This window comes from Myotis myotis, unplaced genomic scaffold (genome assembly GCF_014108235.1).
Source record: "Myotis myotis isolate mMyoMyo1 unplaced genomic scaffold, mMyoMyo1.p scaffold_m19_p_5, whole genome shotgun sequence".
Lineage (NCBI taxonomy): Eukaryota > Metazoa > Chordata > Mammalia > Chiroptera > Vespertilionidae > Myotis > Myotis myotis.
Genome location: NW_023416357.1, coordinates 13,173,244 through 13,197,012, shown reverse-complemented (window position 1 = coordinate 13,197,012; position 23,769 = coordinate 13,173,244). Strand labels below are relative to the sequence as shown.

General features: G+C 49.1%; 1 protein-coding gene across 1 annotated transcript in view; it reads right to left on the bottom strand.

Moving 5' to 3' along the window:
• Positions 1-3,957: 3,957 nt before the first annotated feature.
• The window catches only part of ANKRD33B (ankyrin repeat domain 33B), a 66,676-nt gene continuing 46,864 nt past the window's right edge, over positions 3,958-23,769 (bottom strand). The window contains exons 3-4 of the mRNA XM_036308602.1: positions 18,258-18,398; positions 3,958-10,487 (exon numbers count right to left, since the gene is read on the bottom strand). Of these exons, the coding sequence (XP_036164495.1) occupies positions 9,661-10,487; positions 18,258-18,398 (968 nt within the window). The 3' untranslated portion in view covers positions 3,958-9,660. The remainder of the gene's footprint in view (positions 10,488-18,257; positions 18,399-23,769) is intronic.

Genomic DNA, 23,769 nt, shown 5'->3' with positions numbered 1-23,769 from the left:
CTGGTAATCTTATAAAGAGGGGGAAATGTGAACACAGGCACACACACACACACAGGGAAAACAGCCATGTGGTAACTGCAGAGGCTGCCACAAGCCAAGTCTCCCTAGAGACTTCAGAGGAGAGTGGTTCTGCCACGCGTGGATGCCAGAATACGTTTGTTTCTGTTGTTTGGAGCCATCCATGTTTGAGGTGATTTGTTCCAGCAAGCACAGGAAACTAACACAGCTGTATTTTGGACTTTTTCCAGCTGCTCATCCACCGGAAACCCTGGTGCTTTGAGAACCAGAGGTTTTTATACCTGCAGAGGTCCATCTGTTGCCACAGGGAGACCAAGAGAATTGCTGCAATATTTCAAGGGTCTGAGTCCGAGACTGAAATGAGGGTTTAGAGTTAGAGAAACACAGGCTGGTGCTGGGGATGGTGGGATGGTGGGCCCAGCACCTGCCTAGTCATAGGAGGGACAGAAGGAGGGGTTGCTTTCCCCACCTGCAACCTATGACCTCTCACCCCTCAACGAGTATCACGCACCTCAACCAAGGGAGGGAGACGAGGCAGGAGCCCCATCCCAATGGGGTTTGGCCAAGAAGGAGGTCAAGGTTCCACCTTTCAGTGACCACGCAGGACAGTTAGCAGGTAAAAGCTGGTCCCTTCCCAGGGGCAGCTCAGGGACAGGGGGTGAAGGGCAATGGGGTGACGCGGGGCTCCCATTCATGGGACTCCTTTGCCCAGGAGTGAGGACATCTTGCAACCCAGGGGACAACCTCCCCACCACAGTCCAGGTCCCTGATCCCTCCTGTCTCTGGTGGCCCAGAGAGCAGCCCGATCCAGCTTCCCAATTAGGCTCTTGCACTAATAAAGCTTTTTTGTTCATTAAGAGTTCATGAAAATTTGAAATCATATCCTTACAGCGAACTGACTTCTCGATTTTCTTGTTTTTAAATAACGTTTTTGAAGTACTAAAGTAGATTTGAGCTTGAGTCGTGCATTTTATTGTGTTGTATTATACTGTGTTGTGTTGTGCTGTTCTGTGTTGTATAATATTGTATAGTTTTAGGGAAAGTTGAGGGAAGAGCAGTGCTCTGAGACCTGTGATCTGGTGACTTTGCTGCAGGGACAGTGTGACCCGGGATAGGATGCTGCAGGCAGCTGACAACTTACCTGAACAATTTGTACATCACAGTTTGTCTTGTCAGCAGGCTGGAGGTTTCCAGGCCACTTTTAATGTCCCCACTGCTGGAAGCCAGCCCAGTCACCATCAAAGGAGACAGCAGGGGTGACCTGCTGGAGCCAGCGACCACATGAAGGGCCTCAGTGAGGGGCAAGGGCCACACGCAGAAGTCCTCGTCAAGGTGACCTTCTTGGCTGAGGAGCACAGACGCTGCTCTCAGGCCTTCAGACGGAGTGCCCCCGGGGCACACTTTAGGCCTCCCCTACCGCACCCCTAGGTTCCATGGGAAGGAACTTTGAGTTTCAAGGTTGTGCAGTATTAGTCAGGAAAATGAAGGAGACAGACCACCTGTCCCCTCCCCCACTACTTCTCATGTCCCAGTTCTCAGACTTTTTGAATAGGTCTACCCTTTGTATGTTACCTTCCTATTTACCTGTATTTCTACCCATCACATACACACATCATTTGTTCTTTCACAAACAACTAATGCAAATATCTCCAATAACAATATTGACCTAGAACAAGGTTTCATTTAGAATTTGAACTCTTATTGAGGGCCTTCCTTAATCATTATAATTTTTGATAAGCGGGATTATGATTTTTAATGCATCAGACTTTAGAGTTCCTAAATGCAGAGTAGAACTTTCCAAATACATAGGAGCTCTTTGTTTTTAGTCCCATCAAATACACATAAATGACACACTGTGTGTGATTGTAATTTTTTTGGAGCTAAAAAGAAAAATAATAGTTTCTATAAATCAGGAGAAAATATAGAAGAAAAAATGTTAAATTTGGGGTAGAAAAAAACCGTCTTGAAACAAAATGCAAATTTTTTAAAATTAGTTAACAAGTTTGACTAAATCATAATTTAAAACTTTTATATGAGATATCTAAAAGATAAGTGATAAAATGGGAGAAAATAAACACAATATGTGTCAAAGAACTATGATCCAAAATTTGTAGCAAACTTCTACAAATCAGTAAAAATTACATCAGAAAATAAAATAAAGAACTGAGAAACAGATACAAATAAGAAAATTTTATAACAAGAAATAAAAGTGGTCCAAAGACACATGAAAAGATGCTCAACTTTGCCAATAATTGGGGAAATGAAAATTAAAAGAAAATACAATTGTTTGACTATCGGATTGGCAAAAATTAGAAAAGTCTGCAAGTGTTGCTGCAGGTGAGAAATGACTCCTTTGTCCATTCCCAGCAAATCTCAGCAGCCTCAACACAGCAGAGGCTACTGAAATTACACTGCCTTCCCTTCCACCTGGCAGGTCCCACTTTTACACCCCTGACTTAGGAAAAGATTCACTTGAGTATACAAATAGGTCAGTTCAAGGCTCTTCCTCACTTGTAAGAGGTAAGAACCAAAAATACTGTAATAGTCCAACATGGAGAAATGGTTGAATGCACTGTGATGCACCTCTCCCAAGGAATACTACACAGCAATCAACAAGATTGAAGGGACTAACATGCCCTCCCCAACACGGGTGAAAGAAACTGTACATGCAGTGGGATCTCCTCTGTATAACACGTGGAGGGAAGGAAACATTGAGAACGTATTTCCAGAAGGATGCACAAGTAATTGGTTTCCGGGGCTGGGGGGGGGGGGGGGGGGCGGGGTAAGTCACTTTTCCCCTGAGACCGTTTTATATTGCTTGGTTGATTTCTTTTGTGTTTGAAAATTACTATTTTAGCTGTTAAAAGAAAATAAAATTAATTTTAAATTCCTTAAAAAGCTTTCCAGAGTCATTCAACTAAAGAAAAGAAACTAAAGAACAACATTTCCATTGTACCATCGAGGTAAAAGACTACTCATAAAAACAAAACTATATTTTTGTTATGACTTATGTATGTAAATACTTGGAAACATGACTGAAGGATGCCAATCTATCAATGTGTAGCCTCAGAAGAGGTGGCCTGCAAAGAAATTATTTTAATGAATGATAAAGTATTCATTGGTAACTTAAAACATTTTTTAAATGTTATCTTTGAAAAATAAACGTTTGTCAGAAAAAGAAGCTGCACATTTAATTTAATCAAAATAAGTAACATTAAAAATACTGGTATATTTCCCTAGCTGGTTTGGCTCAGTGGATAGAGTGTCAGCCTGTGGACTGAAGGGTCCCAAGTTCAATTCCAGTCAAGGGCAGAGAAGGGGGCATACAGGAGGCAGCCAATCAATATTTCTCTCTCATCATTGCTGTTTCTATCTCTCTCTCCCTCTCCATTCCTTTCTGAAATCAATCCTATATAATAAAGAGGTAATATGCAAATTGACCATCACACCCTAACACAAGATGGCCTCCCCCATGTGGTCAAAGATGGCCAGCAGGGCAGTTGGGGGCAACCAGGCTGGCAGGGGAGGGCAGTTAGGGGTGACCAGGCTGGCAGGGGAGGGCAGTTGGGCAGGGGAGCAGTTAGGCGTTGATCAGGCTGACAGGGGAATTGTTAGAGGGTGATCAGGCTGGCAGGCAGAAGCAGTTAGGGGCAATCAGGCAGGCAGGCAGGCAAGTGGTTGGGAGCCAGAAGTCCTGGAGTGAGAGGGATGTCTGACTTCCAGTTTAGGGATCGGGCCTAAACCAGCAGTCGGACATCCCCCGAGGGGTCCCAGATTGGAGAGGGTGCAGGCTGAGCTGAGGAACACCCCCCCACCCCCACATGAATTTCATGCACCGGGCCTCTAGTAAAAATATATTTTTATAAAATACTGGTAAATTTCATCGTTTCATTTTCTAATTTATACACACTTAGGTTTATTCAAATATCACACTCTGGTACCATAAGAATGTTTATTTCACGAGTGATTTTTAATTCTATAACAATTTCCCCACATTTTTACATTATCACATTTTTTCCCTACACTTTTAAAACATTAAGTACAGAATTTAGAAGTTAAAGAGGAAAGGTACATTCTTTCTGCTGAATAATATATTATATTTAACTTAAAGATGATTAACCTTTGGATATCAAAACCGAAGCTGCTAGGGTCACATTTATTTGGGGGTTCCAAAATAGCCCTGAGGTCTAAATAGGAAAATACCTCTTATAAACAAACAAAAACTCTCACTTCAAAAGAAAACACTATGAAATTTACAGAATCACATCTAGACTCAACGTTTTTTACAATATCCAGAAACCTGCTGGATTTTTAGAAATGACAACGAAGATAGCTTTACATCCAGCAAACAGAGCTCATCCCAAGATGAAACATCACTGGGAACCAGGCCCTGTGCAGCCTGCTTACACACATCCACAGGCCCCAGGGAGGTTCCAGGCAGGGCGATTCGAATGAAGAGAATTTCAATGAGATTGGCTTTTCCTGTTCCTATGAATGGGGTGTATTATTCAAATTCCTCAGGATGTTCCAAAGGCTCCCAGACTTGCTGGTAACATTTCTGGGTGTATAGCTTCCCTTTATAGTTTTCATCAAATTCGACATTGCTGTGCGGATCCAAACCAGCTTCTAGAACTTCTGCTCCCAAACTGGTGTTAAAGTGCTTCCATGTGCCCCCACCCCCCCAAACTCCCTAATGCATCAGGTCAACACAGGCCACGCTCTACCTGGGATGGCGGCCTCGTTTTTGTTTCTCTTCTACATTTTCCTTAAAAACAATACAAAGGTATCACAGTCTGATGAACCGATTTCTCTCAAGCCCCAAATTATGTTACCTTTGATTAGAGCATCTAACACTGAGGCCAACTTCTCAGCACTTCTTCAGGGCAAAATGTGGATTCTATGTTAGCCTGGTGCCAAGTCTCAGGGGAGTCAGCCCCCACCGGGTGGCCATTCTCCAACCAGAGCAAGGATGTCAAAGACCCATACCCGGCTGTGGAACCTCACCAAGGAGCTCCTATACTAGTCACCTGGGCAAAACAGCCTCTGAAAAGGAAGGCCTGTGTTATGACACACTGGCTGTTACACGTGTGTTGGCCGGAGTGCCCACAGTGGCCTAGGGCTGTCCGGTCCTCCTGAATACACACCGTCCAAGCAGACCACCCCTGACATTCCCCGGGAGCCACAGTGAAGCCACAGCAGCAGTCACCTTTGTGAGCACAAACCCAGGTCTCCTCTCAGGTCATGTGTGTGCACGCATGTGTGTGTGTGTGTGTGTGTGTGCACACTCACACCTTATCACACACTGTCCACGATGGCACAGCTTGCTGCTGAGGGCTGTCACGGCACTACAGGGGCCACACCTGTCACCTCGGCTTATTTCAGGCTGGGTCAGAGCGAGGAGGTTGTGTACTGCACGCAGCACTGGCATTCGCCCGAGTCACTCAAAAATCAGCTCATCAATCCTGGTGGTTGTAAGGTTTCCTATTTCTTTCAAAAACTAACCTCCAGAGGAAGGTCTTCAGCCACTTATTTTAAATGTTAATGAAGAAGCATGTGAATTCAAGGGCACCGAGGTGAGCAGCTGACTCAGCAGGTATACAGAACAGATGCCCAAATAAGTTTTAAAAGCCTGGAGGTGCACCTCGAGGAGAGAGCAACCTCAAGTTGGGAAGAGCCATTCTTGTGTTTAGTGTTTGGTGGCAGCCGACAAGTCTGCTGGAAGGTTTTCTGTCATAAACGTGACTTGGTTGTCTTATAAGGAGTGACTCAGCTTGACCTTCCACCCTTCCTTCCCCAGATGACCCTGGCCCTCCCGGCAGCTGCTGGATGGGACCCGGCTAAGGCGAGCCCGCTGCAGGGGAAACTGAGGCCCAGGGCCAGGTGCAGAAGCCAAACAGTTCCCTACCACGGAGCCGAGGGCCCTGAGCATGTCAGACCTTCCCACCACTGTAAACAAGACAACGGTGCTAGCGTTTTCGCATTAAAGGGCTGGTGGTGACTAGGAGCTTCCAGTCATTTGAGATCAATCTTAATACTCCCGGGAACAACCGAGCTGCATGCGGATGGAAACATGAGCGAGCGTGAGTCCGCAGGTGAGCCTGGGGGAGGAGGAACAGCTGGCTCACAGCAGGGCTGCAGCTCATCCCACGGGGCAGGCTGAGCGGGTTCTGGAGAGAGGGCTTCTCTCTCCTGTAGTGTGGACTGTGGACGGGCAGGCACAGTGCTCCGGCCAGAGGCTGCGGAGCCCAATCACACCCACTCCTTAGTCACGGCTCATTTATTTAGGTCTCGGGGAGGCGTTTCTTCACAACTCGGAGCCCAGGATTCTTCCCCGGGGACAGCAGCTTCCCATCCATGCAGGGCCGGGGCCCGGCTCCACCTCCACCTCATGCGATTCAGTTTCAGACAGCAGCCTGGTCTCCACTCAGCCGCACGCAGGACACCTGTCACCACGGCCAGCGGAGGCAGCCTGGAACGGCCCCCCTGAGCCACAAGTCCCACTTCCGAATGACATCACGAAATCTTAGCCTTTTCGGCAAAATGAGCCTCGAGCCTTAGGAGGGCCCGCAGTTGAGATGACGAAGGGATTGTATCTGCCGCCTTCATTTTCCTGAGCTATCGCATGCTGCCCATCGGGAGCCACGTCACAAAGGTAAAGGTCCCTAAGGTTCTGAGGGCGTCTCCCTCGTGCAGCCAAAGCCCTGGAAGGGGCGTGCGGCCTCTGAGCGCCCAGTTCCCCTGCTCCTCCCCGCTCTGGGCTGGGCGCTGGGCCGGCGGTAGCACACTGTCACATGAGCACACAGGAGAGGGAGTCATTCCACACACACCCCCATGTCACGTGGGGAGGAGCCAGGTCTAGAGGTCACAGCGATGAACGGTCCGTCTGTTATCACTGCCACCGCTGCTCCCACGGGTGAGTTTCCCTTTATACACACAAAGAGCCGCATCCACAGAGGCCGCTGAGAGGCGCTGAAGTGACCCCATGTGCACCCCAGAGCCACTGGGGCAGCAGGGGCCGGGTTTCCAATAACCAGGAAGTCTCGACCGAGAGGCCATTCCCAGACATCTCCCTGGGAAGCAGCAGCACTGACATTGCCCTGGACACATTTCCTCTGTCTAGTTTAACCATAATTCACACAAACACTAAAAAGTATTAAAACATACTTCCACTTTGCCCCTAACTATGTTTATATATAAATCCCTGAGAAGGTACCTGTCAAGTTGAAATTTACTATTTATAGTTCATAAACATCCGGGTGCAAGCAGACACCAGACCCTCCCTCCTCTGTACATCGATGGGGGGCGGGGGGTTGTCATCTGTCAGGAATGAAACTTAGGGCTCCCTCCCTAAAAGCCGGGCGGGAGTGTGGGGGGGGATTCTAAACCGCCTGCACAGACGCTGGAAAAATCTGCCCTTGGTTCACTATTGTGTGTTTGGAGGTCATGATGTGCTCACACAACAGGGACACCACACCGCCTCTCTGAATGGCCTTGCTTTCCTGCCCTGTTTAGACGTCAGAGCAGTGGGGCTAGGGATGAGCAAGGCAGTTAGCCAAATCTGGAGAAGAAAACAGGCAGAGGAAGAAAAGGCAAGTGAGGAAAAAGAGAGAGGCGAAGGGGATGGCAAGGAACCAATGTGACAAAGCCAAGGAGACACGGAAATCAGAAGTGCCATCCGTGCCCCTCCCCTGACACTGGGGGACAGGGGCAGGGAGTGGCCCCTGAGTGAGACACTGCAGCCAGCCATTCAAAGCAACAAAATACATGAACACCAAAAAAGGGATCTGAAAGGATGCCAGGTCAGACCGTCAGAGAGACCTGGGGTGCTTCCACCTTGGGGACCAGCCCTCATCTCATCCAAGGGGACTCGGCCAATTCCAACTCTTAGGCACCAGGGTGACCTGCAGCCAGCTGCTACCAGTGATGCTCCAAGTGGGCCAGCCCTCTGTGACTTTCAGCAACGCGGGCGGAACTCACTACAATCTGATAACTACTTTAAAAGCTGAGTTACCACCACACCTCTTCCCCATCAGTTCAGGCGCAAAGTGCAATAGTGAGGGTGCTGGCGAGTGAGTACGAGACTCCTGGTTGCTCAATGCCTGGTGGTGCTGAGTGGGAGGGAATAGAGAGGCCAGGGCCAGCACCACCCACAGCATGAGACAGCCGGGCACGGGTCCCGAGGTAGCCAGCGAGCAGGATTTGACCTGTGAATGCAGGAGGATAACGAAGCACTTCTCACGCCCGCTGCAATATTTTAAATCTAAGCTTCCAAGCAGGACATAAATAAAGTGCTGTCAGTAGTGCCTATGTGACCCATACTCTACAGCCCAGATGGCCGGAGATTCATTAGAGTTTCTCAGTGCTCGGCAGATTATAAAAAAAAAAAAAAAAAAGTATGGACAGAAAACTCCCACTGAGAGTTCAGGGCCCAGGGCAAGCCACATCTGTGCTCTGCCAAAGTCCCCACATCTTGGAAATTCTACACAGTCGGTGTGAGGATGAAGTGAGCATCGGGCAGTGATCAAAGGAAAAGGAAGTCCACACCGGGGCATCTTTGGCACTGAGTCTGGAGGAGACTTTGCCTAAAACAGTCAGTTCTAATCCCTGTTCCTCTACCATTTGCCCCCCTCCATTCCAGGGGTTTCCACTCTGGGCTCCTTATCCGTTTTGAATCTTTTTAATATTTTAAGAACATCGCAAGCCAATTTATCCAAGAGTACATATAACTTACTATTGTTTTTCTAATAATAATGTATTAGATTTGCCCCCCCCCAGTTTATTAAAAATAGTTTTGCCTCTTATATCTGTTTTTGAATATGTTAAAGTTTTTGTATCAGCTTATCTAAAATCCCTTGCTTAAAATGAGTTTAGTTCCAGCAATAAATACATGCTCTCTCTGCACTGTCTCATACTTTGACAATAGGTTTTTTCTTCATTGTATTCCTGTATGAATAAAATAGCTTTAAATTTAAAAAATAAGATACAAGGAAATCTGATTCCTGTCTCACTTGATCATTTTGCTGTAAAAAAAAAAGTCTCCATCAAATAGAAACAAATATTTGGCATCACGTATTCAAATCAGTAAGAATATACAGGGCTATGTGTACCCACAATGAGAAGGAAAAGTGAGATCGAAATCAAACAGCAAAAAAGGAGGGGGAATTTCCTAAGTCCCGTATGAAATCATAGAGATATCACAAATAATTATTGCTAGGAACAGTATTTTAAACAAAGGGTCTTAGGTAAGTGCATTAAAACTGTCTTAAATACAAACAGCCCTACCACCAGTAAAATGCTGCAAATTTGATCGTGATTAAAATACAAAATTATACAGAAAATGCCCTTTGATAACTTGGTCTGAAATTTTTCTTGAGGTCCTAAAGGCAGGCTTTTAGGCAAATTGCCCGCCAGGTGTATGGATGGCCAGGAGAACTGGTCTTAGGCAGAGCGATCTGTGCTGTGACCGGTTCACTCTGGGGTGCGGCCTGAACCAACACGGACGGGTTGCTTTCTGGGGCCCCCCGAGGATCCTGTCCCGCAGGAGAAAGGGGGCCCCGAGCGGCGAGGGCGAGCGCGAGCGGCAGGCGCCACGTGCCCGCCCGGCGGCCGGCTCCCCGGGCGCAGCGCCCCGACCGGCTGCCCTCACGTCCTCTTCCTCCAGGGCGCCGCCCGCCTTCCCTTCTGCGCGGCGGCCACGCGCTGCTTCTCCGCCTCCTCCGCCTTCCTCTTCTCCTCCTTGGCCTCCTTGTACCTCCACTTGGGGAGCTGCAGGTGGGCGCTGTCCTTGGCGCCGCCCTTCGCGGGCGCGCGCTCGGGCTGGAAGGTGGGCGTGGGCGCCTTGGTGACGCGCACGCGGGGGACGGCCGCGCCGGGCCGCACGCTGCTCCGCCTCCGCAGCGGCAGGAGGCTGGCCTTCCGCGGGGCGCCCGGTGGCGGCGGGGCCGCGAGGCTGGCTCTCGGGGGCCCCTCTCTGGAGGCGCCCCCCGCCTGGGAGGTCCGGAATTGCTGCTCGGGGTCCTCCACCTGGTCCCTCTCCTGGGCCCGTGTGTCGGGGGCCCCGGGAGCCCCCAGGATTTCCTGCACCGCCAGCCGCCTTTTCCCCACGCAGGGGGGGTGCTCGGGGCACACGGTCTGGCAGGCGATGGCCACAGCGGGACTGTAGAGACTCGTGGTCATCCTGACCATGTGGTCCAGGACGCCCCCGTCCTCCAGGCCCGGGCGCGCGCGGGAGGTCAGCGAGGACCGCACAAACTCCGTGAGCCTCTGCAAGCAGTTTTTGGAGCTCCCTGGCTTCTGAGCCCCCTCGAGGGGCAGCGGCAGCTCTGGCCGGTACTTTTCCCCGAACTGCTCCGGGCAGGGGCGCTCCAGCAGCCTCCCGATGAGGCGCACCGCCTCCGTCCGCCCCGTGTAGGTGGCCCACTCCCGGGGCGACATCCCGCGGTGGGGGTCCCTGGCTTGGACATCCGCCCCTGAAAAACACAGGCAGTTATGATGGAGGTCGCAAGTGGAATGAAACCAAGGTCAAACTTCCAACACCTAATAGCAGACTCTCGGCCCAGCCAGGTGGACCAACCTGCCAACACCGTCCCCTGCTGAGTTTTTCTATCATAACACAACCCACCTTCACACGCTCCACTTAATGGCTTCTCTTCCTAAATAAAACCACCCGACCTCGCACCAAAACATGGGGATTTTTGAAGAAAGGGGATTTCTTGGCTTTCCCACAATGGAGAGATGAAGACAACACAGGTGCCCTGTGAACAGGTGACAGTTGCTGCTAGAATGTTAAAAAAATCCAACAGTACCGGTCCCTTGCATCTATTCAGTACCTCCCTTTCCGCCTCCCTTGCATCTATTCAGTACCTCCCTTTCCGCCGCGGATCTCTGTGAGGATGGTAGGGTTGGGATCTTGCAGAAATGGAAGGCCGTGCACTTCTCACACTGAGTGGTGAGTTGATGGTGCCTCTGTCGTCTTTCCCAGACTCTGAGCTCCTCCAGTACGGAGGCCATACCTCACTTTCATTTTCTCACCACACAGCAGATGGCTGATGGGAGGCAAACATTTAATAAAGGTTTTTTCCGGGATGGATGGTGGTCACAGTGACCGGGGGACCTGCCTGAGCTCTCGAAGCTGGTAAGAGAGAAGTCCACGACACTCAGCCCAGGCACTTCCCACCCCTCCGAGCAGGCCCGTCCTCGGTGAGTTTTCTGTGTCAGCATGGTCAGGCTCTAGGACTCGGGGATTTCATTAAACACAAACCAGGTGTGCTGTGAAGGTATTTTGTAGATGAGGTTAGCATCCACAATCAGTTGACTTGAAGTCACGGAGACTGCCTGAGATGATGTGGGTGGGCCTCGTCCAATCGGCTGATGGTCTTAAAAACAAACGCTGAATTTCCGGAGAAGAAGGAATTCAGCTTGAAGACTGCAGCATCAGCTCCTACACGGGTGTCTAGCCCACTGGCCTGCCCTGCAGACCTCAAGCTTGCCAACTCTCAAACCACGACGTAAGCCAGTTCCTTACATCTCTTAATAAACGCCTTAATGTACTAGTATATCACTCATTGGTTCTGTTTCCCTGGAAAACCCTGACTCTTACATCCTCACAGTCTCACTTACACTAGTCACTTCCTTAATAAAGCCACACCACCCACCGGGCCCTCCTAATCCTTCGTAAGTTTCAGAATTAATAAGGAATTGCTGTTCAATTCATCTTGGTCCAATCTCAGCCCCACATACAGTTAAAAATCACTCAGGATTTCAAGTCCCATTAGTCATGTTTCCACGGGCAAAGCGATGCGGAGTAGTGGGGCGATTATCTAGTCTGAGAGCTCCGTCCCACACAGACCCAGGTGTCTGACTGTGGTGACTGGTCGATATGTGCTGAGCCGAGCAGAGCAGGGGAGCCAGGCAGCCCCATGGCCCAGGGCCCAGGCAGATCCAGCTCCCCCGGTTTCACCTGGTAATGCTCCTAATTCTGTGACACATTAAAGAATAGCCATATTAGAAGAGTGGTAATTATTTGGAACTGGAAATCAGGGTGGAACTCATTAGCTACAGTACAATTTATAAACGGACTGAAATGAAAAGGGGGCAGTAAAAGTGTCATTGCAAAAAATAGATGACACATTAAACCTTAATTAATTGCATGTCACTTAAAAAGGAACAAACTGCAAAATTAAAATCTTAATGAACACTGCCTGAAAGAGACATTTTTCAAATGCTAACGGAAAACGAAAGGAGCAGCTGTCCAAGGTTTAGCACGCCTCTTCCTGTGCCTCGTGTACCTCTTCGAGAGGATCCTGGAAAAATACAAACATTCTAAAGGACAAAGGCCATTCTAATCTGATTCCTGTGATGAGTCAGGGAATCACGTCCTTAAGAAATTACTGTTAAGGATAATATTAATGCCCTGGACGTAGTGATTAAATCATGAGACCAGGACTGATGATTAACACGTTATACATACAGTATACCTTCCAGGGAATACGGAAAACTTCCGAAACACCACTGTGTCCATCTTCCCCCCATGAGACTACTGGCCTCCCCACCTCTTACCCAATTTGTTTTGCCCAGGACCCCAGCCATGCAAACAGGAGCAGGGCTCCTGCCAGAGGGCCCATTTGCTGCCCATGTTGAGTGCTCTGAGATGCCTACACAAATCTTCTGTTTTACTCAAGGGAGCAACTTGCTCAGTTCTAAGCAATGCGCCATAATTGGTCTTTCCCGGGGTTTCACAACCTCGGCACTATTGACATTTGGGCCAGATGGTTATTTGCTATGGGGGCTGGCCTGTGCACTGTAGGGCTGGTAACAGCATCCCTGGTCTCCACCCAGTAGATGCCAGGAGCATTCCACCAGTTGTGAAAGCCAAAAACATCCCACACCTGGCCCACTGCAATCCCGGTGCCCATTTGAGCCCCAGAGAGAAGGCCGTTGCTGTCCTGCTGAAGGACCAATGTGGTTGGGCTGCTGCTTTCTGCCTGAAGCAGGAACCTGCAGCCTGAAGCTATGATGACCATCCTGCAATCATGAGGTGGTCAGACAAGCAGCTTGGGGCTAAGTGGACAAGAGGAACTGGGTCTGTGATGTCCTCAGGGCCCCGGACCAACCAACTCTGCGTGCTCACTGCCTGCCTCAAAACTTTCAGAGGTGAGAAAAATGCACGCCCATTCTCTTTAAACCACTGTCAAGTCAGGATTCCTGTTCCTCGCAGCAGAAAGCATTGCAAACAGGTCCTAAAGGAAGACAAGCTACCTTCCATCACTCATTCTGAGGATGCTTTTTCCAGGTGGTCATGGCCAGGTCCAGGGGACCAGCAGGACACGGGCAGAGTCCAGGAAGCATCACTTCCTTCCCTATTCCTCCCACCCCCATCCCCACGTTATCGGTGCTTCAAAGCCCAGCCCTGTCTCCCTCCTGCCCAGAGGCCTTTCCAGCCACAGAGGACCACTGTGCAACAGTCCTTGCAGGCCTCCTCCTTGCCCCCGCTGGCCTGTATCTTGAGGTCTAATCACTATGACAAGTCAGGATACAAGGTCACAGGAAAGAGCTCCCGACGGGCATCAGATCCTCTACCCTCCAGCCCTCTGCACAGGGGGGAACTGCCGAAGATTTAATTCGCCCAAGAGCTCCCCTGCCCTGAGGGACCCCGGTTGGAGGATAAATACCCTGGCTTCCCTGGCCCACCCCGAGAGGCATTTCTGAGATGTCTTGCACTAGGTCTTTCTGAGGTTCTAGGAAGGGCTGCCCACAAGGGTCACCAGCTCCTCAGCACAATATTAGCTTTCCTTCGTCCTGGTCTCACTTCTCTCTCCTTCACACACTTCCCAGGGTCATCCTCCAGAAAAACAACTTGGCCCCGAGTCCTTGCCCCGGGGTTTGCTTTCATGGGCATCCACGCTAAGACACAGCCTTGGATGATATGGAATGACTAGTGTTTAGCCCTCTTTCTGCTTAACAACTTGAATCTATTCCAACTTAGAAAATTCTGTTGATGGGAAAATCATGCTTCCCTTATAAGCAGAAAGAAACCTCGTAGTGATATCCTACCCTTTGTGATATCATACCCTTTGGCTTTCCAGAAGTACACAGTCAGGGCCTGCCTAGGACAGCATGACCACACGGTCAATGCCACAATGTGGGTGCTTCTGCCCCCTCTTCCTCATGAAGCAAGCCTCCCACCTTCTGCTTTGTTCCCTGGAACCACAGACGACTCCACGTTTTTTGTTTGCTTGGCTTCGCTTCCCAGGAGCGGCAGCAATGACACCCCCCCCTCGGGTGTAAGCCCAGGGCTCATAAGCAAGTCTGGAACCTGCCTGCCTCCGCCGCCCGCCCGAGTCTGTCTCTCTTCAGAGACAATCACGTCCTCCATACGGCTTCCCAGCGCCGCTTACTTCAACAGGCCTGTCACCGTGGGCATTAATATTCCCCTGAATTAACAAGGTGCCGCAGCCTACCCTGCGATTCTCATCAGCAGAGCTGGCGCTGCTCCTTCGGAAGCCAGAAACCAAAGACCCAATAAATCAGCTTTTCAGAACCTGGTTATATGGTTATTAAGATCCAAGGTTCTGATCATTCTAACATTCCTTTATTCCGCCTGACACGGTAAGATAAGAGCTGATGTGTGTCTGTAAGTTCTGAACTATTGGAAAAGGTAAACAGTTCAGGGGGGTTGGGGTGGGTGGGGGCATCCAGTTCAATGACTGGTCATTTCTAAAAGGAAAATAGTTCCTATTGAATATAATGAAATTGCAACTCGGAAATTCATTCGGTCACAGAGAACACTGCCCTTGACAAAATGAGGACGAGCTGCACATTTTGACCCCAACCTTGAATGTGTAGTAACGCTGCTGCCTTTCGCTTTGAAATGGCCACAGGGCGACCATCCTGTGACCAGCTCTCAAGGTACCTTTTGCAGCTGCACATAAATGCCAATCCTAAAGAAATACTCGGGCATTCGGACCTTTCCAAGCTTTAACTTTTCCTAATTTGATGTATTAAATGGAAATAAGTCAAAAATACTTGTGCACATTTTTAAAATACCTTTCATTTAACAAGTATCCTTATTGCTGTCCACCAAACCCAGGAAAGACATTCAATCACATTTTTTTTCTCTTAAAGCATATATACACATCTACCAGAAGAGGAAAATGAAACTCACTTACCTGGGGGGAAAGAACTGTAAACTAACTTAGTAGTAACAGTAGAACATGGAAATATTCTGGAAGTTAGATACTACAACCAAAGCCCCAAGGGGTGGAGCAAAAGCTCCCCAAGAAAGGTGTCAGGTTTTTATTTGATGAAGGAATATAGGGCAAGATGGAAAGGAGAAAGTATACAAGAGGGGGAAATTCCACCTTTTCGCACTTACACTAGTTACATCAGTGGTTCTCATCAGGAGGCAACTGTATCCCCCAGGGGATGGTTGCCAATGTCTGGGATAACTCTGGTTGTCAATCCTGGGGGATGCTGCAGTCACCTGTTGTCAAAGGCCAGGGAGGCTGCTGAGCATCCTACTAGCCCCAGCACAGCTCCCAACCACCAAGAATTACCTGGCCCCAAATGCCAATAGTGCCAAGATTAAGAAACCCTGAGTTACATGCCTGTCACCCTCAATAAGAAAGTTTAAGTATCTCATCACAAGGATATATTTCAAAGGGAAAAATATACCATATTTTTTCATGAATGTAACCGATAATTACTGAATACATAAATTCACCAAAAACAATAACAACAGCAGCAACAACCAACACGGACTGAAGGCTTCCTCCATCCCAGGCACGAGTCCAAGGGCGCCCACACAGGAACTCATAAAACCCCCATCCTGACTTCCTGCAGCAGCTGCTGTCCTTCGCCTCATTTTATAGAAGGGAAACTGAGGCTCAGAACACTAGGTGATTGACCGTTGGTACAGACATGGTAAGTGGAGGAGCTAGAATCTGAAGCCGGGGTCCTGGCTTCCAAGTATGTTCTGTTGACCATTCTGCTCTGACCACATACAGGTCAGGAATGCACACCCTCAGGTCTGTACTCATGCAGATTACTCTAGACCAGTGGTTCTCAACCTTCCTAATGCCGCGACCCTTTAATACAGTTCCTCATGTTGTGGTGACCCCAAATTTCATTGTTACAAATTGAACATAATTAAAGCATAGTGATTAATCACAAAAACAACATGTAATTATATATGTGTTTTCCGATGGTCTTAGGCGACCCCTGTGAAAGGGTCGTTCGACCCCCAAAGGGGTCTTGACCCACAGGTTGAGAACCACTGCTCTAGAATGAGGGGGCAGGGCTCACAGAGGAGGAACAGGAAAAGGAGAGTACAGAAAACCCGATGCCAAATGTGTTATCCACATCACTGAGCGGGAAAAGAACAGCACTGGCAATGAGCACGCTGCCTGTAAGCAGGCCCATTGCTCAGGAGATCCGAAAGGCGTTGCTATAATCCTGTGACCGCGTGGCCAAGGCCTGAACCCTCTGCCAGGCGGGGAGGAGAGTGGGACAACAGTGGCACCCAGGCAACTGACCTATAAACAAAATTTATTTGTGATTCAAATAAATTCATTGGGAAGAATGCACAGATGTGACTGACCACCACACACTTTTGGTTGAAAAAGAAAATTGCTAACGATCTACCCGAAGTTATAACTAGATCCAGAGTAGAAGCAGATGAAGCGCTTGGCCGCCATTTAACCAGAAGTAGCATCTCTCCCTGGCACGGGACAGGCAGGGCCTACACTCTGTTGAAACTGATGTCTCATTTTTGAAACTGTCACTGAGCCCAAAGCACAGTCAATGGGATTCATTGTAAATTTGATCTTTTTTATTTCCAAGAACATTATCATCTTCGAAGCCTCAGTCTTCATCTACTGAGTTTATTCTTCTCGCGGCAGCCCCTGAAACACGCAGGTTCAGGCAAGAGGAAGCAGAATCTAAATCAAGCTGCAGATCTTATAACCCATCTAGTCATAAGGACAGACTCAGACTGGAAGGCACTGCCTTGTGGACAGTATGCAGACGGTCAAGTCATGCACAAGGAGGCAAGACTAAGAAACTGTCATGACCAGGGGGGATGGGGACTCATGACAACTAAATGCGGGAGCTGGATGGGACCCCGGAATGGAAAGGGGACATGAGAGGAAGAACTGGTAAAATCTGAGCAAGTCTGGAGTTTGGTGAATAGTCATGTGCCAATGTTGGCCTCTCAGGAAGATGCTAACTTGGGAGACGAGTGAGGGCCGTATGGGAACTCTCTGTCCTACCTTTGTCACTTTTCTATACATCTGAAAGGATTCCAAAGTAAATGTTTATTTATTAAAAATAAGTTGTCTAAACAGAAGGACTAGCCTGGGCTGACGGCTCAGAGAGCATGGCCACTGCTGTCCTCAGGCTATGAAGATTGGCAGGGAAGCGCCACCTTGGCGAACCCACAGCACCAAGCAGGACTGGTGAGCCCAGGGCCAAAAACAAAATAAGTTAAAATAATGAAATTAAATAACGTCAACAGCAGCATCGCATACTGACTGACTCATCCTGTGCCAGACCCGGGGCATGTGCTCTACACACATTTTTTTCTAATTTAATTCTCAAAATAACCCAATGAGGTGGTGCTAACGATGTGGGGGAAAGAACTAGAGACTCCTCACGTGCAAGTTAGCTGAGTAGTTCATTAAACATGCGTAGCCCAGGAGAATCTACAGAGTATTTTCCTATTTCATCCTCAGGGGTGTGAGAAGGAAGTCACTGTTCCCATTTCACAGATGGACACAGGGAGGCTCAGAGAAGCAAGTGCTTCCTCCAAGATGGCGGCATGTAAAGAGCAAAGGAGGTGCCCTGCTGATCCAGAGCTACACACAGACCTTTCCACTCTGTGACCACTCCTAGAAAAGGCAGCCACCACACACCACACCACCATGGGCTCCACCCACCAGCAAGCAGGGACCTAGGATGGCAACGGGCCGACCCGCCACCCCTGCACCCACCTCCAATAGGACAGACTTGCTGCTTAGAGCCAAGACCAGAGAAGTGAGCGAGGAGGGGTGTCCTACTGGGTGACCAGTGCCGTGACCTCCCGCCCCACCCTGAAGGTGGCTGCCTTTGTTCTGTTGTCTTCACTCAGATGATGACAGCCATATAGCTCACAGAAGCTGTTCTCTGTTGCACCCATTAGCCCTTGTTCCCACGGGACTGATTCATCCCTACAGCACATACGCACAGGACCGGTGGAAACGTACCTGCTAGCATCAGGGCTCGGATGCACTCTGTTCGGCCCTGCATGGCCGCTTTCATCAGGGCCGTGAACCCAAACACGTTCCTCCTTTCAAGGTCAAGACCAGGGAAGTAGTTCAACAAGTAGTTGGTGATGGTGGCATGCCCTGCAAAGAGATGGGCACAGGTGAAGAGAACGCACGCCATGGAGACCCCTCATTCCAGGGAGGTCTTCCTAGAGAGAGAGGAACGGCGCCTGGCCCACCTCCCAGGCCAGCCCGTCTGCGGGGTGTGGGTTTGCCCCTCAGACAGCAAGAGAGAATTCACAGGGACACTTGGCTGTCTCTGCTGCTTTATTCTTGTTCCCCTTGCCGATCCACTGGGAGCTCAGCTGTCCTGTCACATGTTAAGGAGGAACGTGAGTAGCCAGGATGCTGCGGGGTGGCGAGCAGAGTGCTGAGCTGCCTCAGCAGAGCCTGCTGGTCAGGGGAAGGTCCTGGTGCTGTCGGCTCCCAGCAGGAGACACCCGTGCCCAGATGCAAACCCAAACGTGCGTCTCAGGGCTGCTTCCCAGGGCTTCCAGGCTTCAGGGAGGAGAAAGCCGTCTTCGCAGCAGGAGGACACGCCAGCGCACACTGCCACCCTCTGTTACTGCTCAAAAGTGTCGGTCCCTGTCTTTCTTTTTTTTTTTTTCCTTTTTTTTTTTTTAAAAAAAAAATATATATTTTATTGATTTTTTACAGAGAGAAAGGGAGAGAGATAGAGAGTTAGAAACATCGATCAGCTGCCTCCTGCACATCTCCCACTGGGGACGTGCCCGCAACCCAGGTACATGCCCTTGACCAGAATCGAACCTGGGACCCTTCAGTCTGCAGGCCGATGCTCTATCCACTGAGCCAAACCGGTTTCGGCGGTCCCTGTCTTTCATACACACAAGCACACGAACACACACACACACACACACACACACACACACACACACGCATGCAGGGAACACAGCCAGTGTTGTTACCAAGATCCTCAGCCAGAAACCCAAGCAGGTAAGAATACTCATTTGAGAATACAGAGTTCTCCCCTTTATTGTCTTGCACTTCCAAGAGCCCTGATTTTCTGCTCACTCTTACCCTCTTAAGTAGAAGGGGAAAAGGAAAACGTGATGTAAAAAGCAGTGTTCCCAGGGGTCTTCAGGTCCCCCCCTCCCCCAGAAAACCAAAATGGAGTGGGAGCTTTCCTCAAACAGGGCTCCCTGAGCCACAAAGACAGGCTCTTGGGTCTAAGGACTAAGCAGCCCGATGCCCACTGGCCATCATTCTTAAGCCCTTGTGTGAAAGAATGCACCACCCTCCCCTACTCCAGTGCCCTGGAGCAGGGCCCCAGCCCTGGCGCTAGTGACACCTGGGGCCGGATTATTCTCAGGGTAGGGCCGCCCAGGGTACTGTACACCCCTAGTCTCCAACCACTGGTTGCTGGTAGCAACCACACCCCTCCTCCCACCCTGGCTGTGACAACCCAAAAGGTGTCTAGACCAGTGGTTCTCAACCTTCCTAATGCCTCGACCCTTTAATACAGTTCCTCATGTTGTGGTGACCCCCAACCATAAAATTATTTTCATTGCTACTTCATAACTGTAATTTTGCTACTGTTATGAATCGTAATGTAAATATCTGATATGCAGGATGTAATTTCATTGTTACAAATTGAACATAATTAAAGCATCGTGATTAATCACAAAAACAATATGTAATTATAGATCTGTTTTCCGATGGTCTTAGGTGACCCCAGTGAAAGGGTCGTTCGACCCTCCAAAGGGGTCGCGACCCACAGGTTGAGAACCGCTGATCTAGACATTGCCAAATGCCCCCCGGTGGGGCAAAATCACCCCACGGAGAAGCACTGTCCTCGAGGGTCAAACCTCATTGTTTCAGGACCGACCCCACCAAGGTGGAATAGAGCTTCCTCTGCTCTTCACCTTCCCTCGGCCTCCGACCCGCAGGACCACCTCCCAGCTGCATCTCCATCCGGGACCCACGGATGATGGCTAGCCATCCCTGGGGAGTGGGAGCAGACTGCGGAAGCCCTCTCCTGGGCCAGTTGGCCGTGCTGGGTGCCCAGTCCGCATCCTATACACGGAAGATCCAGCTCTCTGAAATGCCCCATCCATCCCTACCATGTGCATGGGCCTTCGGAACTGACACTGTAGGGTTGCAGGTGTGGGGCCTCGTGGGCATGGCAGTCACTCTCTGTCCTTCACTGGGCACCACCCCCTACCCCCAGGAGGCCTCTGCACCACGGAGAGGCCAGGACCATGAGGCTCCTTCCAGCTGGTTTCGGGAAGGGCGCCTGGTGAGATGTGGGATGTGGCAGGAGGAGAGGCCTCCTCCTGAGGATGGGCAGCCTGGAGACACGGGTGCTTCCCTGGCGCTCACCTGACTGCCCGGCAGGTGGCAAGGCTGTGAGCAGAGGGCGTCACCCAACATCATCTCTGCCCACAGCAGCAAGGAGTTTCTGCCCTCCCATCCCCTCAGGCAGAGACTGGGATCCAGGTTCCTTCCTTGCAGGGCTGCTGCCCAAGCAGTGTCAAATCCTTCTCATCAACTTCCAAGTTAAAAACAAACAAGCAACCAAAATGAGACTGCAGACTCTTCTAGAAGCACTGTTGTCTGCCCGCCACTGACCTCAGCCCATCTCCTGAACTCACTGCAAAAGTTAAAAAGAGAAACATGTTGCTTTTCTGGGAGAGAAACACTGACTAATATGACCGTGTTGTGGGTTAACAAGCCAGAAACGGGTGGGGGCCACCCTCCAGCTCTGTGACTCACAGGTTCCCACTGCATCTGATGCCTTTTGACTCATTTCAGCCACTTGGCCCTCCACAGTGCCAGGGGCAGGGGTAACGCTAGCAGGCAGGTGCCCACAGCACCTTAATTGCTCTAAACTGGGGGGAAAGGGTCCTCTGGTCTCAGGTTTGTTGTCCAGTTCAATGCTCTGCGGCACCTGCCAGTCAGATTTAGCCAGGGTCCTAGTGAAACCAACTGCAATTTGTTCCGAGCCATTTCTTTAAAGCCGTGAAAGAGCGTATCTGTCACAATTCTCAGCATGATGCCCTTTGCCCTGACATATTCTAAATACTTTGAACAGGCGGAGAGAGGAAAATTGAAAATCCACAAAGCAAACAGCCCATTATACAGATCTGTTCTGCATATTATGTTGAGCTCAGAAAAACCAACACAGGGCCAACTCATTCTGACTACAAGCGTAAGCTTTCAACAACCCGTGAAATCACTCCTGGCTCCTCACTGACTTTCCCAGAGTAGCAGAATAGTACCTCTTAGCACACAGATGACCTCATTCAATGAGATCAGGGTGGACCCCAATGCCTCTAAAAATGTGTAGATATCAACATTTTTCTTAAAAACCATGCCGATTAACCAAAGGGAGCTTCCCTTTTTTTAGAGAGAAAAATAGATAGAATACAGCCTTCCTTGCATAACAAAAGCCAAACTTGTACCATATTGAAATCTAGTTTGAACTTAGTCCAACTTAGAATAGGATTTATAGGATTCCCTCAAGTCCTCAGAGAAGGCCCTTTTAAAGGGTGGACTCACCATGCAGACCCCAAGAACACCTTTCCCCCAACGATGCTTACCTTGCCTAAGAGAAAGACACAGCTGACCCAAGGAATAAGTCCATGTGAAATACCTTTAGTGGGGTGATTAAACCACAGTGTAGAGACTTTAGCACTTCAGAGAGTTGGCTCTGAGAACACTCAAGTTCAAGTCCCCAGCCCGCCACTTAAAATCTGAGTGATTCTGGGAAGGGGAACCAACTTCACTGAGTCCCTGTTTCTATGTCTGGAAAATAAGAGATAATATCAATCTCACAACTGTGAAAATTATAAGAGATAATGTGTTGTATAAAAAAGTGCCTGATACAATAAACAAGTTTCTGGGCAGAAAAGTTCCAAATAATTTATGCAGGCGCTCCACTCTCAAGGAGGTGGAGCACAGCAATGCACCCCTTAACTTGTGGGTTCCCTCCAGAGAGTAGAACATGGCAAGGCGGGAGGGGAGAGAACTTCTCAACAGAGAAACCTGGCAGACACAACCTCAGCCAGGTGACCAAGATCAACATCAACCTGTTGTTGACAAATCACATTGATAGCAGGTACGTACTCACAAAGAGTCTGCCTGATGGAACTTTAGGCAGGTTCCTGAACCTTCTCCTAGGCCAGTGATGGCGAACCTTTTGAGCTCGGCGTGTCAGCATTTTGAAAAACCCTAACTTAACTCTGGTGCCGTGTCACATATAGAAATTTTTTTGATATTTGCAACCATAGTAAAACAAAGATTTATATTTTTGATATTTATTTTATATATTTAAATGCCATTTAACAAAGAAAAATCAACCAAAAAAATGAGTTCGCATGTCACCTCTGACACGCGGGTCATAGGCTCGCCATCACTGTCCTAAGGCTTAGGAAGAGCCACACTCAAGGGGCCAAAGAGCCACATGTGGCTCGCAAGCCGCAGTTTGCCGACCACGGAGCTAGACTATCCCTTATCCCTGATGTTTCCTCTGAATTTTCCATCTACTGACTTTCACCTTGCTTCTTATAGTGGGGGCTATAAAAACCACATTTCCATGTTGTATTTGGAGTGGAAGCCAATCCCTCAAGCAAGTCAAACTCGCGGTCAGCGGGCCGCATGCCTCTACCCCATGGCAAAACCCCAACGCGGTGGTCCCTCTACCTATCAAGCTGATCCTGACGGGGGTCTGCCTTACCATCTGTAACAAGTGTCACTGAATATTTTTTTTCTTTACCAGCACCCTTGATATGATGTAATGAGAACGGCACTTTCCTCTGTGGTCCTCCTCCCCAAAACCCATAACTGCAGTCTAATCATGAGGAAAACATCAGACAAATCCCAATTGAGGAACATTCTACAAACTACCTACCAAGTACTCCCCAAACTGTCAAAGTCATAGTGTCTGAGAAACTTCATAGCCAAGAGGAGCCTAAGGGAACGGGACGATTAAATGTAATATGGAGTCCTACATGGGATCCTGGAACAACAACGAAGGATATTAGGAAAACACTGAGGAACTTGGAATAAAGAATAAACTTGAGTGAATAATAAAAATGCATCAAGATTTATTCATTCATTGTGTCAAATGTATCATACTAATTCCAGATCCTAAGAACAGGGGAAGCCAGGTACAGGGTAAACAGGAACTCTCTGTATAATTTTTGCAGTTTTTCTGTAAGTCTAAACTATTCTAAAATCAAAGTTTATTTTATAAAAGGGAGATCTAGCATAGGGCCACTTGACAAGACACAAGGTAAGGATGATGACTCTTGGCTGGCTGCCAGGTGTGGCTCCCTCCACACTGTCCCCATCCCTTACTGATGCTGAGGGGAGCTCACTGAGAGGCTGTGATGGGCATGCAATGAATGGAAGACAGTGGCCAGGTCCTTGGGAGAGCAGGAGAATGGAGAGAAGAGGTTGACTCACAATGCTCCTTTAGAAGTGAATGGAC